This window comes from Aulonocara sp. 'chitande type north' Nkhata Bay, linkage group LG4, assembly GCF_057382095.1.
Source record: "Aulonocara sp. 'chitande type north' Nkhata Bay isolate Kocher_YH1m ecotype deep benthic linkage group LG4, A_spYH_male_GT1.1, whole genome shotgun sequence".
NCBI classification, from domain to species: Eukaryota; Metazoa; Chordata; class Actinopteri; order Cichliformes; family Cichlidae; genus Aulonocara; species Aulonocara sp. 'chitande type north' Nkhata Bay.
The window spans coordinates 22,130,938-22,143,674 of NC_141347.1; the positions used below are offsets into that span (position 1 = coordinate 22,130,938).

A 12,737-nucleotide genomic window follows, 5' to 3' on the forward strand; every position below is an offset into this window, starting at 1 on the left:
TAAAGAGAGGGCAGCCTCAGAGCTACAAGATGCACACTTCACGCAGTGAGGGTGTGCACTGAGGACCCCTAAAACAAATGAGGAATCATACACTCACTTTAAGTATACTTTATGATATACAGAGATACTTATTAATGCTGAAAACACTCAGAAATTTCAACCCAACCCCTCACCTGACATGGGAGCAGGTAGATTCCTGATTCAGCGGCTCCTAAGTCATAGGAAACCATATGACCCTGCTTCTGGGACTGGCACAGTGATCAATGGCTCCTAAAAACCTCTGGACTCTTCCTGAAAATTTGCGAAGGCTGGACACTGAGGTGCGCAATGGGTGTGTGAAGTGTGTACAAGGGTCAGTGGGTGGATCAGAGGGGGACGCAGGAGAGCGAATGCCTTTGGTGTACATACCACAGTACAAAAGAACAACCTCCTGTGTGAGTGTAGTCATTAGTGCTTTCTTCTCTGTGTGTGTCAAGGTCAAAACAGAGCCTGATTACAGGGCGCTCTAGAGAGCTGTGGGTGTGTGTTTGTCGGCATGTGTGCACACAGAGGCTTCCCTTTTGAACGCAGGCAGCGGTGGCATTCCTGGCCCTAGGCGCTGGCTCTTGAAGCCAGATCTCAAGGAATTTGGGAAATGTGCGAGGGGGCATATCTCTGGTTGTGAACAGGAGAACGAGAGATGGCAGAGTGATGAGGGGAGGGCAGGAAAGGAAGGGGGGAAATCTATTTTGTTTGCCTTTTGTGGCCCCCTGGAGGATCAAGTAAGGTTGGTAAATTGGGAGGGAGGGACTGGTGACATAAGACGACGAGGGGCCAAAGATGAGGCCTTGTGTGCTTGCACGAACCAAAAGGAATTCTGATGAAAAAGGGTTAAAAAAGGTAATGCTGGGCAGCGAGAGGGATGTAGCAATACTGTTGGCGAGAGAATCAGTTTGGGTAAGGCGGTCTTGCCTCATTCGTACATTTCTCAGAAGCATTTGAAAGAGATGGTGAGATATGGAGAGAAAAAGAGAAACTTGTCACCTTCTCTTCAGTCTCCAGCTCTTTGCTTAGCAGATTCTTCTCTGCCAAGTGCAGCTGTCTCTGTAGACTTTCCACCTTTTCCTGCAGAGCCTGAGGGAAGGGAGAGACAGTCAGTCAGCTGACTGACGCAAAGAGAAAAACATTTCGAATTCGGTGTGGCGTTAAGTGTTACGTGGCACAAATTGATAGACATTAATCTGCAGTTACATTTGAGATTGCAAACAGATGCACGCTTTATCTCAATAAGAGGCTACACCAGACTCAAGACCAGAGCTAAAAAAAACAAGTAGATGGAGAAAACTAATAGGAATATAGAGTACACAAACATAGACAGAAGGACAATGAAGAGAGATACAGCTTGTGATTACTTTTTGGGAGGTAAAAGGCTATTAACAAAGCAATCTCAGTAATTACTATGAAGCTGCCCTCATTAACCCTAAACTTATTTTTAGACAAGGGCATAAAGAAAGACTTCCCCAGTATGGAAACAAACAAACTTTCTAGTCTTTTATAAAGCTGCAGTTCTTATTCCTTTCCTTGGCAGTACTAAGAAACATACACTGTATCATTTAGTGGATAACGAGCCCTCTCGCATGTATTCCAGTACCTGTGCCGATCAAATTTCCCCACAAGGTACCAATAAAGAATTCAATCTATTTTGCTTTCTAAGACTCAGGCAAGAAAGAAGAATAAAAAGAAAGAAAGAAAAAGAAACGCACAAAGCAGTTTTCCCCCCTTTCTGCCCGTAAGTGATAGCAAAGCACAGTTCCTGCGTACGACCCAGAACCAGATGTTCCGAGTGCACATGTGGACACTTCATCTTTGATTAGCCTGCATGGAAAGCAGGGACTGATATGTACACATGTGCAAGTGTGCGTGTGCGCACACACACACACACACACACACACACACACACACACACACACACACACAAATATCTTAAGATGAAAGCACGGGCGTGCATTTACACTTGCATGCACACACACCTCCAAGAAGTGTGAGTGTAGCACTGGCTAACATCAATATCCACAGTGTCTCCCCCCACTGGAGTTGAGTGAGCAGGCCAGGTGTGGACTTGTTGATTCTCCGAGCCGAGGGAAACGTAGTCCAGGTGATAGGCATGACCGCCTGATCTACGATTCAGTCCACTGACATAAATCACGCGCAGACTGCAAGGCTTTAGGGCCGGGGTGAACTTTTAGGTAGAGCTTCTCTGGAAACTACACCACGAAGTAAAAAAAAAAAAGAAACACAGACTTGGATTTGTTAGTTAGATTTTTATACTGAATACACTCCGATTTCACAGTGTCTGATCCTCTTGGCAATTTTATCTCATATATGACCATTTTCTTTCACTAATTTAAAACACAGTGTGAACTAACCTCAACTGCACTGACGCAGGTGATTTAGGCTTCATTTAGGCTTCTGGTAGTTGGATTTTTTTCCCCCTCTCAGCACACATTAATCGGCCAACATGACTCTAGAGCACGTCGAGGTCAGTTTCAGCTCTTCATGAAAGGCGGCCCATTTCCAGCGTGCTTATCCTATTAATCAGGGTATTTCTTAACTAGTCACAACCCCACTGTAGCCTACATCTCCATTCTGTGAAAGCCTTTGCCTTTGATTTCATCATTTCATTTTGTTTACTGACGAATCAAAGTCTCAGTGACACTAAGAAAAGCATTTTCAGTGGAGTTGACATGAATTACAAGAGCTTTAAGTAGCTGTAGTGGTAGTGTAGAGAAGGCATGCAAGGACTAGTATTTATTTTTGGGTGGGAGTGGGTTTGGAGGAGAGGGGCAGAGAGAGATGCACAGCTTATTGTGGTGATGGTCTCTTGAGACGAATTAAACATTTGGGAGAGTGTAGAAAAAAAAAATCTTAAAAAATACTTTCCCATGGTAACAGTGACCATTTCAACTTTGGATTGTGGGTAAAGCACTTCTCTTCCGTGATATGACAAATAAAATGTGTTTCTTTTTAAAAACAAGGTTTATATCCTACATACCTTCATTTTATAATGTTGTAAACTCGTAGTAACTCTACCACCCCCCACCCCGTTATTTCTTTTTTTAACCATCATCCCAACAGGGGGCCCATTTAACAAGTGCTCTTTTAGTGACTGTACCTTCGTTTCTGTTTGTGCTGGAGACAAACTTCTAACAGTTTTAGAAAAGAGAGACGACGAGATTTACAGGCATATCCGGTGTCCCACAGTAACACAAAGTGTTCACAAGGTACTTCTGTCTGAAGTACATATCTGGACACTGACACAAGTTTTGTTTTTTTATACCCATTTACTGAAACATATTCCGAATATAGTTATATAATAAGTAGACTCCCATCTTTCAAATTGGATGAATGGTTTAGGAGTTCCAGCTCTTTAACATGTGTCACTCTCTTTTTAAAGGGAAAGGTAATTGGACATTTGACTCAAAGGCTATTTTCATGGGCAGGTGTGGCCAATTCCTTTGTTATGTCATTATTAATTAAGCAGCTAAAGGGCCTGGAGTTGATTTCAGGTGTGGTGCTTGCATTTGGAAGATTTTGATGTGAACAGACAACATGTGGTCAACGGAGCTCTCCATGCAGGTGAAACAAGCCATCCTAAAGCTGTGAAAACAGATAAAACCCGTCTGAGAAATTACTACAATATCAGAAGTGGAAAGATCTACAGTTTGGTACATCCTGAGGAAGAAAGAAAGCATTGGTGAACTCAGCATCGCAAAAACACCTGGAGGTCCACAGAAGACAACAGTGGTGGATGCCCCAGTCTGTTTGCCCCAATATTAAGAAATACACTTTTATTAGTGATGCTAATAAACACTCCCAAGAAGTGATATTGAGAATAATTTTTATGGTCATGAGAAACCCCTTCACAACAGCCCACCAAGTGAACAACACAACTCAGGAGGTAGGCGTATCAATATCCAAGTCTACTATAAAGAGAAGACTGCATGAAGGTAAATACAGAGGGTTCACTGCAGGGTGCAAGCCACTCATAAGTGCCAAGAATAGAAAGGCTAGATTGAACTTGGCTAAAAAAAACAAAACCCCAACATCTAAAAAAGCCAGCACAGTTCTGGAAAAACGTTCTTTGGATAGAGTAGTAACCAAGTATTAGAAATGAACATTTTATTTTCCTGTATTTAATCTGTCCAATTACTTTTGAGCCCCTGAAATGAAGCGATGTTAAAAAAACGCTTTAGTCCCTCAGATTTTTATGCAATCTTTTTGTTCAGCCCACTGAATTAAAGCTGAAAGTCTGCACTGCATCAGAGTTGTTTAATTAAAAATTTATTGAGGTAAAAAGTTGTCTCTTACCAAATATATATGGACCTAACTGTGTCTTACTAACCAGGCTCGGTAACAGCAGCACCGTTTCTTTTAAAATATAATCACTTCTGGCTGCAAAGAAAGTAGCATAGCTGTCGTCAAAATGCAAACACGAAGGCTTCAAACAACAGAGACCAAAAACTAGTGGCAAACATCAAGTTGGCTGCATCCATCTCTTATATACAGTCTATGATTAAGCTGCAAACGTCTGCTATCATCTTGTAAAACCTACCCACTGTGACCCTAATGTCACCTACAACTATTCTTAAAACAGCACCGTTGCAGACAATATAGATAAGCGTCCTTAACAGATCACACCCCACCCATCTCTTCCTGTCTCACTAGTGATTCCCCGCAATGTGACACAAAATTTCTCGACCTCATCTTCTGGGAAGTGAGGCTGACCCCACTGGTGACGTGTTTTTCTCTTTCTTGTGGGTTCTACGTTTGATGTACTCAAAGCAAATCTAAGTGCAAAAGTTCAACCCTGGTTCCTTCATTAATAGAATCATATGGGATGTTTCTGCTGATGAACAGTACAGCTTTGTGAGTCAGAAAGAGCTGCAGATACTCAGTCATTATTGCCGTCAGACACAATGGTCATATTAAGCGAATTAGCAACAGATACTGTGCTGAAGCTGATGTGCATGGTCTGTCTGACCTTGACTTTAATCAATGAGGGCACTTGTTCAGACACAAAACCTCCAACTGGTGCTTCATTATTGATTCTTCATTTTCTCAGTCTAACTTCCACTGTTGTAACTCTGTACTGTACATATAACATGTACTGCAGATACACACAAGTAGTCAACATACACACACAGTTCTTTTCTTTAGTACATGAATGACCATGTGTATAATATTCAGCAAAAATGTCTCCAGATGCTGAGGGTGATATGGTCTGTATCAGTCATGCAGACTGACTGGGATCATTGAAAACAGGGCAGGAAGAGGGGGTGGGGGTGTAAGGGAGGAGGAGGGGGGTCTGATTTCCTTAGGAAGAGATGTTGGGTATGAACGAAGGAAGCCTGAAAGTGAAAGGTGTAAAAAAGAAAGTGAGAAAAGCAAATTGCAAAGGAAAAGCTTGAGAAGACAGCAAGAGAAATGTGACCGCATCCAGAAGAGTGCAAGAGGAGAGAAAGTTCAGAAAGGTGAAAAATGAGAAACAGCAAGATACCGAAGAGGAGGAGGGACGTGAAGGAGAAGAAAAAAAAACACGTGGCCGGAGTGAAGAGATAGGGGCAGCGGTTCTACTTCTGGCGCACGGTACATCGGTTGGGGGCTTAGAGGTCTCTCTCACCTCTCCATCAGCAAAGTGCCTCTGCCTTTCATTCCAAACTTTGGCTCAAAGGATTAGCGAGGCACACGCGCACACAAGCACCAACAAACACACCGCTCAGAGCGATCCATACAGGTATAGGCATGCATTAATATTAACAGCAAAAGTTCTAAAAATGTGAGCGCTACACTCTGCAGTCAAATGAGTGCGCAGTTACTGCGTCGTACGCACACAAACATACACGCGGCGTCACACAGGCACAACGATGCCTTAGTCATCTTTCCTGGGTGGTCCTCCTGCGCAGATAAGGCGAGCATGTTTCCCCAGGGTGAAGTAAAAGCAACAGAGGGCAAGGAGAAAAAAAAAGAAAAGCAAAGAAGAAAGAAGGGAGGGAATAGTGGGAGGAGGAAAAAAGGCCAGGGGCCTCTTTAAACTTGGTGTTTTGTTAGGAGCTGAGCTGCTCTTCATGTGCGGCGGGGCCTTCTATTTGCAGCGTGCTGTCAGAAGTTTCTCCCAAAGTCTGGATTAAAGAGATCCTCTAATGACACTGAGGCTGGACGACTTCAGACAGCAGCAAAAACCTCACACTGCACCGCCTCCAGCCAAGGACACACACACACACACACACACACACACACACACACACACACACACACACACACACACACACACACACACAGACAAGGGTAGGAGCAGATACATACACAAGGCGCACAAAGCACACAGACATACATAAGCAGAGACAGTTTGTGGATTGCGCACACACACACACACACACACACACACACACACACACACACACACACACACACACCAGCTTTAGTAGAACAAGGCGGTGTGTGTGTGCATGGCTACTGATCTAATAGTAAATAATAAAGGAGGTGCTAACCTCAAGGAGAGATGGATGGCCAGAGAGATGAGCACAGACTTTCTTTTATCTGCACTTTTATCAAAGGATTGTGGGAAAGGTAAAAAAGTGAGTGTAAGAGAGAAGCTGTAGGAGGAGGAGAGAGGTCTCCCTCCTGAGGTGTTAAGAGAAGAGAAACTTTTGCTTTGCTGTTGGTCTGTCTTGTCTGTGTGTAGGAATGAAAAAAAGAAAAAGAAAAGTGGTTTAGCAAGTCGACCAGGACAGCCCCACTGAAAGATAACACCGATGTTGGTGTGAATTGATTTGCTTTCAGTGCTTTAATGCTTTTCAGTTCTTCTTCCCAGAGTTGATTTAGAAGTAAAGTGGGAAGATAGCGTGATGGCAGCAGTTGTGGAGAAACTCCTGAGCAGTAAATCAAACGGTTATCTTGCCCGTCTTTTCTGGTACTGATGAAAATAGTAAGACAATTGCCACGCTAATGAAGACATGTTGCAACCGAGCTGTGCCCACTGGGGGGAACGCGCTGTTCTCGGTCTTCCCGTCTCTTTCAGCTGCTGTGAGCTGCGCTAGAAAGAGAATAGGAAACGACTATAAAACATACACCATATGCCTGCTGTGTGTGTGCGTTTGTGTGTGGGCATTCGTGCATTTGTTCTGCTTATCGAAAAGGACGCATATGAAGTGCATTCTAAAAACTCTTGACAACATCTTATGAAACATAGGTGCTCTTTTGATTTAGGAGTAAATCCTCAGATTCTTACCAGGATTTTAAAAAATCAAGATTATGCGATACACATCTATTTAATATCGTTTCACTGCACAGAATCAATCTGGTGTCCTGCTGATGGCTAACCACTGTACAGCACTGTAATTTATATTAAAATAAAAATAAGTGGTTACAACAATAAATAATGATGTGGCTATTAAAATAGTAAATCACCATTCTGTGAATGCCAAAAAATATCTTGCATTGAACGTACTGACAATTTTAGTGGTTTTCTGAACTATATCGCTAACTCTTGTAGCTCTTATTAAGTGATATTATGCAATCTGTGACCTCAGCCAAGTTCTATGGTATCCTTCAAACTGAGGAGCCCAAGCCAAAGCGCAAAAGAGCTCTTGGTTTCTTTGTACATTGCATAAGGTTTGTGGTTTGGTGAGTAATTTCCATTTGTTGTCTGCAAATATGCTCTCTATGAGCTACTCTACTTCCCACGTTCTTTTATAGCATCCTGGAATGTTATCTTTCTTCTACTTCCACCTCCTCTGATATGTGGATCAAACGCTGCTGGGAATCGGCCCCATGGCCGGAAAACTCATCAATCAGCCGACACAATGCACACGTGTGGAGCAAGCACGCACGCACGCACACAAATGCATACAGAAAAGAGTGGGAAAGAAAAAAAGAGGGAGAGCAACCTTCGCTTTCACACGTGCTATAAATACAGTGTGTATACAGATCCAAGACTATAACTTTCTGGCTAATGCTGATGCTGACATAAAGGACAAACCGGAATTAGCTGGAAGTTGGAATGTGGGCTTACTTGACAGCACGGAGTTAAGATTTAAGAGAACAACAGCCATCGGTGGGGCACGAGTACAAGAAGTGCCCCAGTGTGTTTGCTCCTATATTAAGAAATATACTTTTATTAGTGATGCTAACAAACACACCCAGGAAGTGAGAAAGTCGTTGGAGGAAACCACAGATTTAAATAAAAGTGACTCAAAACAAAAAGCCACCGAAACAGAAAGGTTACTGAATGCCTCTTTTAGCTCTCTCAGTGTCACAGTGTCATCATCACTACAGCCTTTCAGTCTCTTCTCTAGTCTCATTTAGCTACTTGCTGGTGCTTCTTCAACATTTACAGGCGGATTATTGACTGAGGTTTTTTTATGTTGTAGAACGAAACTGGAAAATGTCTAAAACACGTTAACCACAGATCTTATTTCAAGCATCTAACCAAAAAACCCACGTAAAAACAAAAACACCGACTTTGAAGCAAGAGAACAGGAAGTGGCGCTCTGTGCTCACCATTCTCTCGTCTCTGTATTGCCAGTTGGTCAAAAGACATGTAAACATCCCTACCAAAGCTAGCCAGTATCTGACCAGGGTCCAACGGTGGCTGAGAGGAACGTCATGGACCAAGTTGAGGGCTGATAATGGATAACTACAGACCCTCCCTCATTGCTGTGTCATACCAAAGAGGGGTATGAGTCTCACATCTTTAAACCACAAGTTCAGATAATTCCACAAATCACATAACATTTTCTGAGTTAACTTAATCTGTTGTTAGCATAAACAGTTACATATATTTTGGCTAACTGGACCAATAAACCTAAACCTAGCTAAAAGTAAAGAGCAGTTTATTTTATTTTCAGCAAGTAACATCAACCATTTCAGATACCAAACACACAACACAAATGAAAACTGTATTCATGCCCACACACATACACACACAGAGGAAAGAGAAGAAGAAGAAAGAGAGGAAAATGATGGTTCAGATGGTTAACAAACAAATGTGCAGTTCAAGGTTGACACAAAGAACTCGGATGTGTTGAAGGACGTGGACGGACACAGAAACACGGGAGACAAATGGACACTCGCGTACACACACACAACTACTGAAGCAGCTCTTTGCCTCTGCTACAGAGAGTATCCAGCGCACCTGTTCTTGATCCACTGCTGCCATTCCTTCCCACAGGCAAAGTCATCCTTTCAACCCCCTCAGAAACTAATGCATATATAACTACAGAACTACAGACAAACTGCAGTTGCTACAACTAGCCTCCTTAATGTGTGCATGTTTGTATGGCTGTGTGTGCGTGTGTGCATGCACAGGATCCCTCATTATTATGCATGCACAAAAAAAAACAGCGTCTAGATCACATGGACTACATCTACTGCAAATTTAACCAAGAAACACACTGTCTAATGCACAAAGAACAGTGCACCTCACATATTCACTCTCATCCTCAAACACTGTGAGACAATGGTCACTGTTGCATTATGTAATGTGTCACCTGTCACTTCACCCAGAGGACACTACAACAGGACCTTCTCTTTGACTCGCACTAGAAGCTACTGCTGGAGGAGCCTGGATCAAAGGTGTGTATCCCTGTCTTCAGTGTGTGTGTGTGTGTGTGTGTGTGTGTGTCTGAAAACACTGAATATATGTGGGTGTATGTTAGAGAATGCAATACTATTGGAAGATGTACTGTAGAGACAAGGGCACTAACTCAAAGCTGTGTTTGTGGGAGAGTTTGAGGGAGGGAAAGACACAGATAAAGACTTAGTGAGAAGAAAATGGGAGAAAGAGAGTGTATGTAGGTCCACGAACACTAAGTTACAGAGGTGTGTGTGTGTGTGTGTGTGCGTGCGTGCGTTTCGGGGGACGTGCGTGGCAACATTCGGCAGGCAGAAAGACAGGAAGCACTGCTGTGGGGAGCAGGAACAGCGGTGCTGATCAAAGCCCAGGCGGGTGACACTATGGGCGGAGTGCCATTGTTTATTCACCAGCCACCTCTCCCTTTTGGCAGGGCGAGGTGAGCATGTGTGCTTGTGTATGTGTGTGTGTGTAGTCAGAGTTTGAGACAGAAAGAGTTCGAAAGATACAGAGTTGGGAAGATAGGCTCTGAGAGAGGGTAGAGACAAGCCGTGTGTATGTGTGTGAATGTGTGTGTGTGTGTCTTTGTACCTTTTTTCTTGGCAAGCTAATGTGGGCTTCAGTTCTGTCAGATTTGGCAGCTGCACATTTCAGGCAAGTGTACATGCACACTCATAAATACGGTCTGACACACACATGAACACACAGACCAAAAAGAAAAGAAAAGAAAAGACACTACCTGCAAACACGGCCACATAGACACACATCATGTGGTCAAATAATCCAGATAACCTCACTATTAAACACATTTACCTCTAACCCTATGCATCAGGACGCGTGAAAACAAACAGAGAGCATTGTATAGCTTTCACCTTGCACAGTCCTTTGACACCAGCCAGGTTCCAGTGCACTCAAAGAGACTTGCCAACTGTTATGAGATAATTGGCACTCTAAAATTAACTGGATTAGGAATGGTGAGTCACCACCATAGACTGTATATAATAGATGGCTTCTGGCCTGAAAAGTGAAGTCAACAACATAAATCTGTATTTCTCCTTTTGGCCATAAGCGGGCGACTCCAATGGTTGCAAAAGAAGTCTCATGAATTAATTGATATATAAATAAATAGTCTCCATATAAGTCTTAATAATTAATTTTGCAGATTAGCGTTAAAAAAAGACCTATAAAATCTGGCATGTTTTATGGTGGCCCGACATCGCGATTAGTAGGATGCCACTGTATGGGTGTACGGTGTTCAAAGGCCAATATACCGAGCAGAAGGCTTCCACATGGGGCTTCACGGTGCCAAACTCCCTCCTTAAATTTCAGTCTAGAGTTATTTACCACATTTTAATATGACTACACTGTATATGGGATATTACTCATAAAAAATGACATTAGGGAGAAAGGTGAAGGTACCATTTATGACACTCGAGCTTTCTAATGAATGCGCTTCTGTTTATTCTGCTCATTTGATTTGCATATTTTGCAAAAATTGAGTTTGAGCCAAAAAAGAAAATATTAAATAAAACAACAAGCTAAAAGTAGGTTCAGTTCAGCAGATTTAGAGGCTGAGTCTGCTCATTATCCTGGACCAGGGCACCGTCTGCAACTGTTTGCAACACACACTTCAACATTTAACCTATTTGCGACTCGAGCAAAAATGTGCCTGGGAAAGCAAAGCTAAGCGCCCCGTCTGCAACAACATGGCAAGCAGACAGACACTAAAGCTCGCCCTATGTACGTACGCACACACACACATAGCATGCTCCCACGCACACACCGCACGGATACACTACTCCACCTAAACGTCATGTGTACGAAAAAAGGAAGATAATGAGCATACTTAACTGTACTGCCGCTGTTCTAAAAAAAGGGTTTATGAGATACAAAGGTCTCTGCAGTTAACACCCACATTTAAGAAGTCCAAGTACAGTAGAGCCACAGAGGGAGCTAAATTCAGGCTAGAAACGGCAGAATGGGGCTGGCGAGGAAAAGAAAAAAGAAAAAGGGACATCTGATCTGGTGCAGCATGCATTCAGAACAACTGTTTTGGGATTATCCCAATTCAAATGCACGGCTAACTTTGATGTTATTTTCTTCCCCTCCCATTGTCTGAAGCCCCTCGCTCTCTTCATAATCCGAGTCCTTTGAAGTGAGCAGCGTGGAAACAATGTCAGCAGGCGACACACTCCCTCCGATGGCCCACTGACAGCTCTCCACCATCTCTTTCTTTTTTTTCTCCCCTGCTCTTTCCTCCTTTCGTCTCAATCCTCACACGTCCTCCGTCGTTTCCCTTTCTTCTCCTTCACTGTATGGGATCTCAACCTTCTCTTTCAAGATCACAACAAATCTTTGTTTTACGTCTTTACTTTCTCTCAGTTTATTTGATGTTTGTCTAATCTTACTTTCCTCTCCCCCGTTCACTTCTCCCCCTCACGTCTGGCCTTTAATAAGCAATTCAACCATTAATTAGAGCCTCGTTAGCAGGTGGTTAATACACGGGGATCATAATAATGAGCACACAGATAATGGAAACAGAAAGCTGCCGTCTCCTCCAAACAGAGATGCTAAGGCCCGTGTCTTGTAAAACCGCACACAACGGGGAAGTCGGCACGTGCGTGTTACTGTGTCATGTTGCACTTAGATTACAACAAAAGCACGATGTGATCTACAAGTGTTGCATGCTACAGTGCGACACAGACAGTAACCAATTCCTTAATCAACATGTCACCATGTATGTGAGCGTTTGGCCAGTAATTGAATCACATAAGAATTCTTCTACAGTTCTGATGTTTAATTTAGACACTGAGCGAACAATGTGGAAATGTATCCAATGTCGCAAATATTTTTTTTTTAAATCAAACACCTTTTAAGACTGAAATGATTTCCACAGCAGACCAACCAGCCATCAATTTTTGCAATGCTTCCTGATTTATCTCTGCCAGAAGTGAATGTCTTTATGATGCAAGCCAGATCTTAGTCTGTTTGACTTATAGGAGTGGTGCTGTCTTACTGAGACTCACTGAATACTTAAGGTTTTGATATGCGTCTGCATCCGCAAGTCTGCTAGGGTCTGAATGATTGAAATTTCATCATTAGACGATGAGCAGAAGAGTCCATGTTG

At 42.9% G+C, this 12,737-nt stretch overlaps 1 protein-coding gene across 7 annotated transcripts in view; it reads right to left on the reverse strand.

Moving 5' to 3' along the window:
- cep112 (centrosomal protein 112) overlaps positions 1-12,737 on the reverse strand; it is a 134,684-nt gene that overhangs the window by 13,624 nt on the left and 108,323 nt on the right. For all 7 annotated transcript variants that reach the window (XM_086289154.1, XM_086289151.1, XM_086289153.1 and 4 more), the window contains one exon: positions 1,024-1,113. In XM_086289154.1, the coding sequence (XP_086145280.1) occupies positions 1,024-1,113 (90 nt within the window). The remainder of the gene's footprint in view (positions 1-1,023; positions 1,114-12,737) is intronic.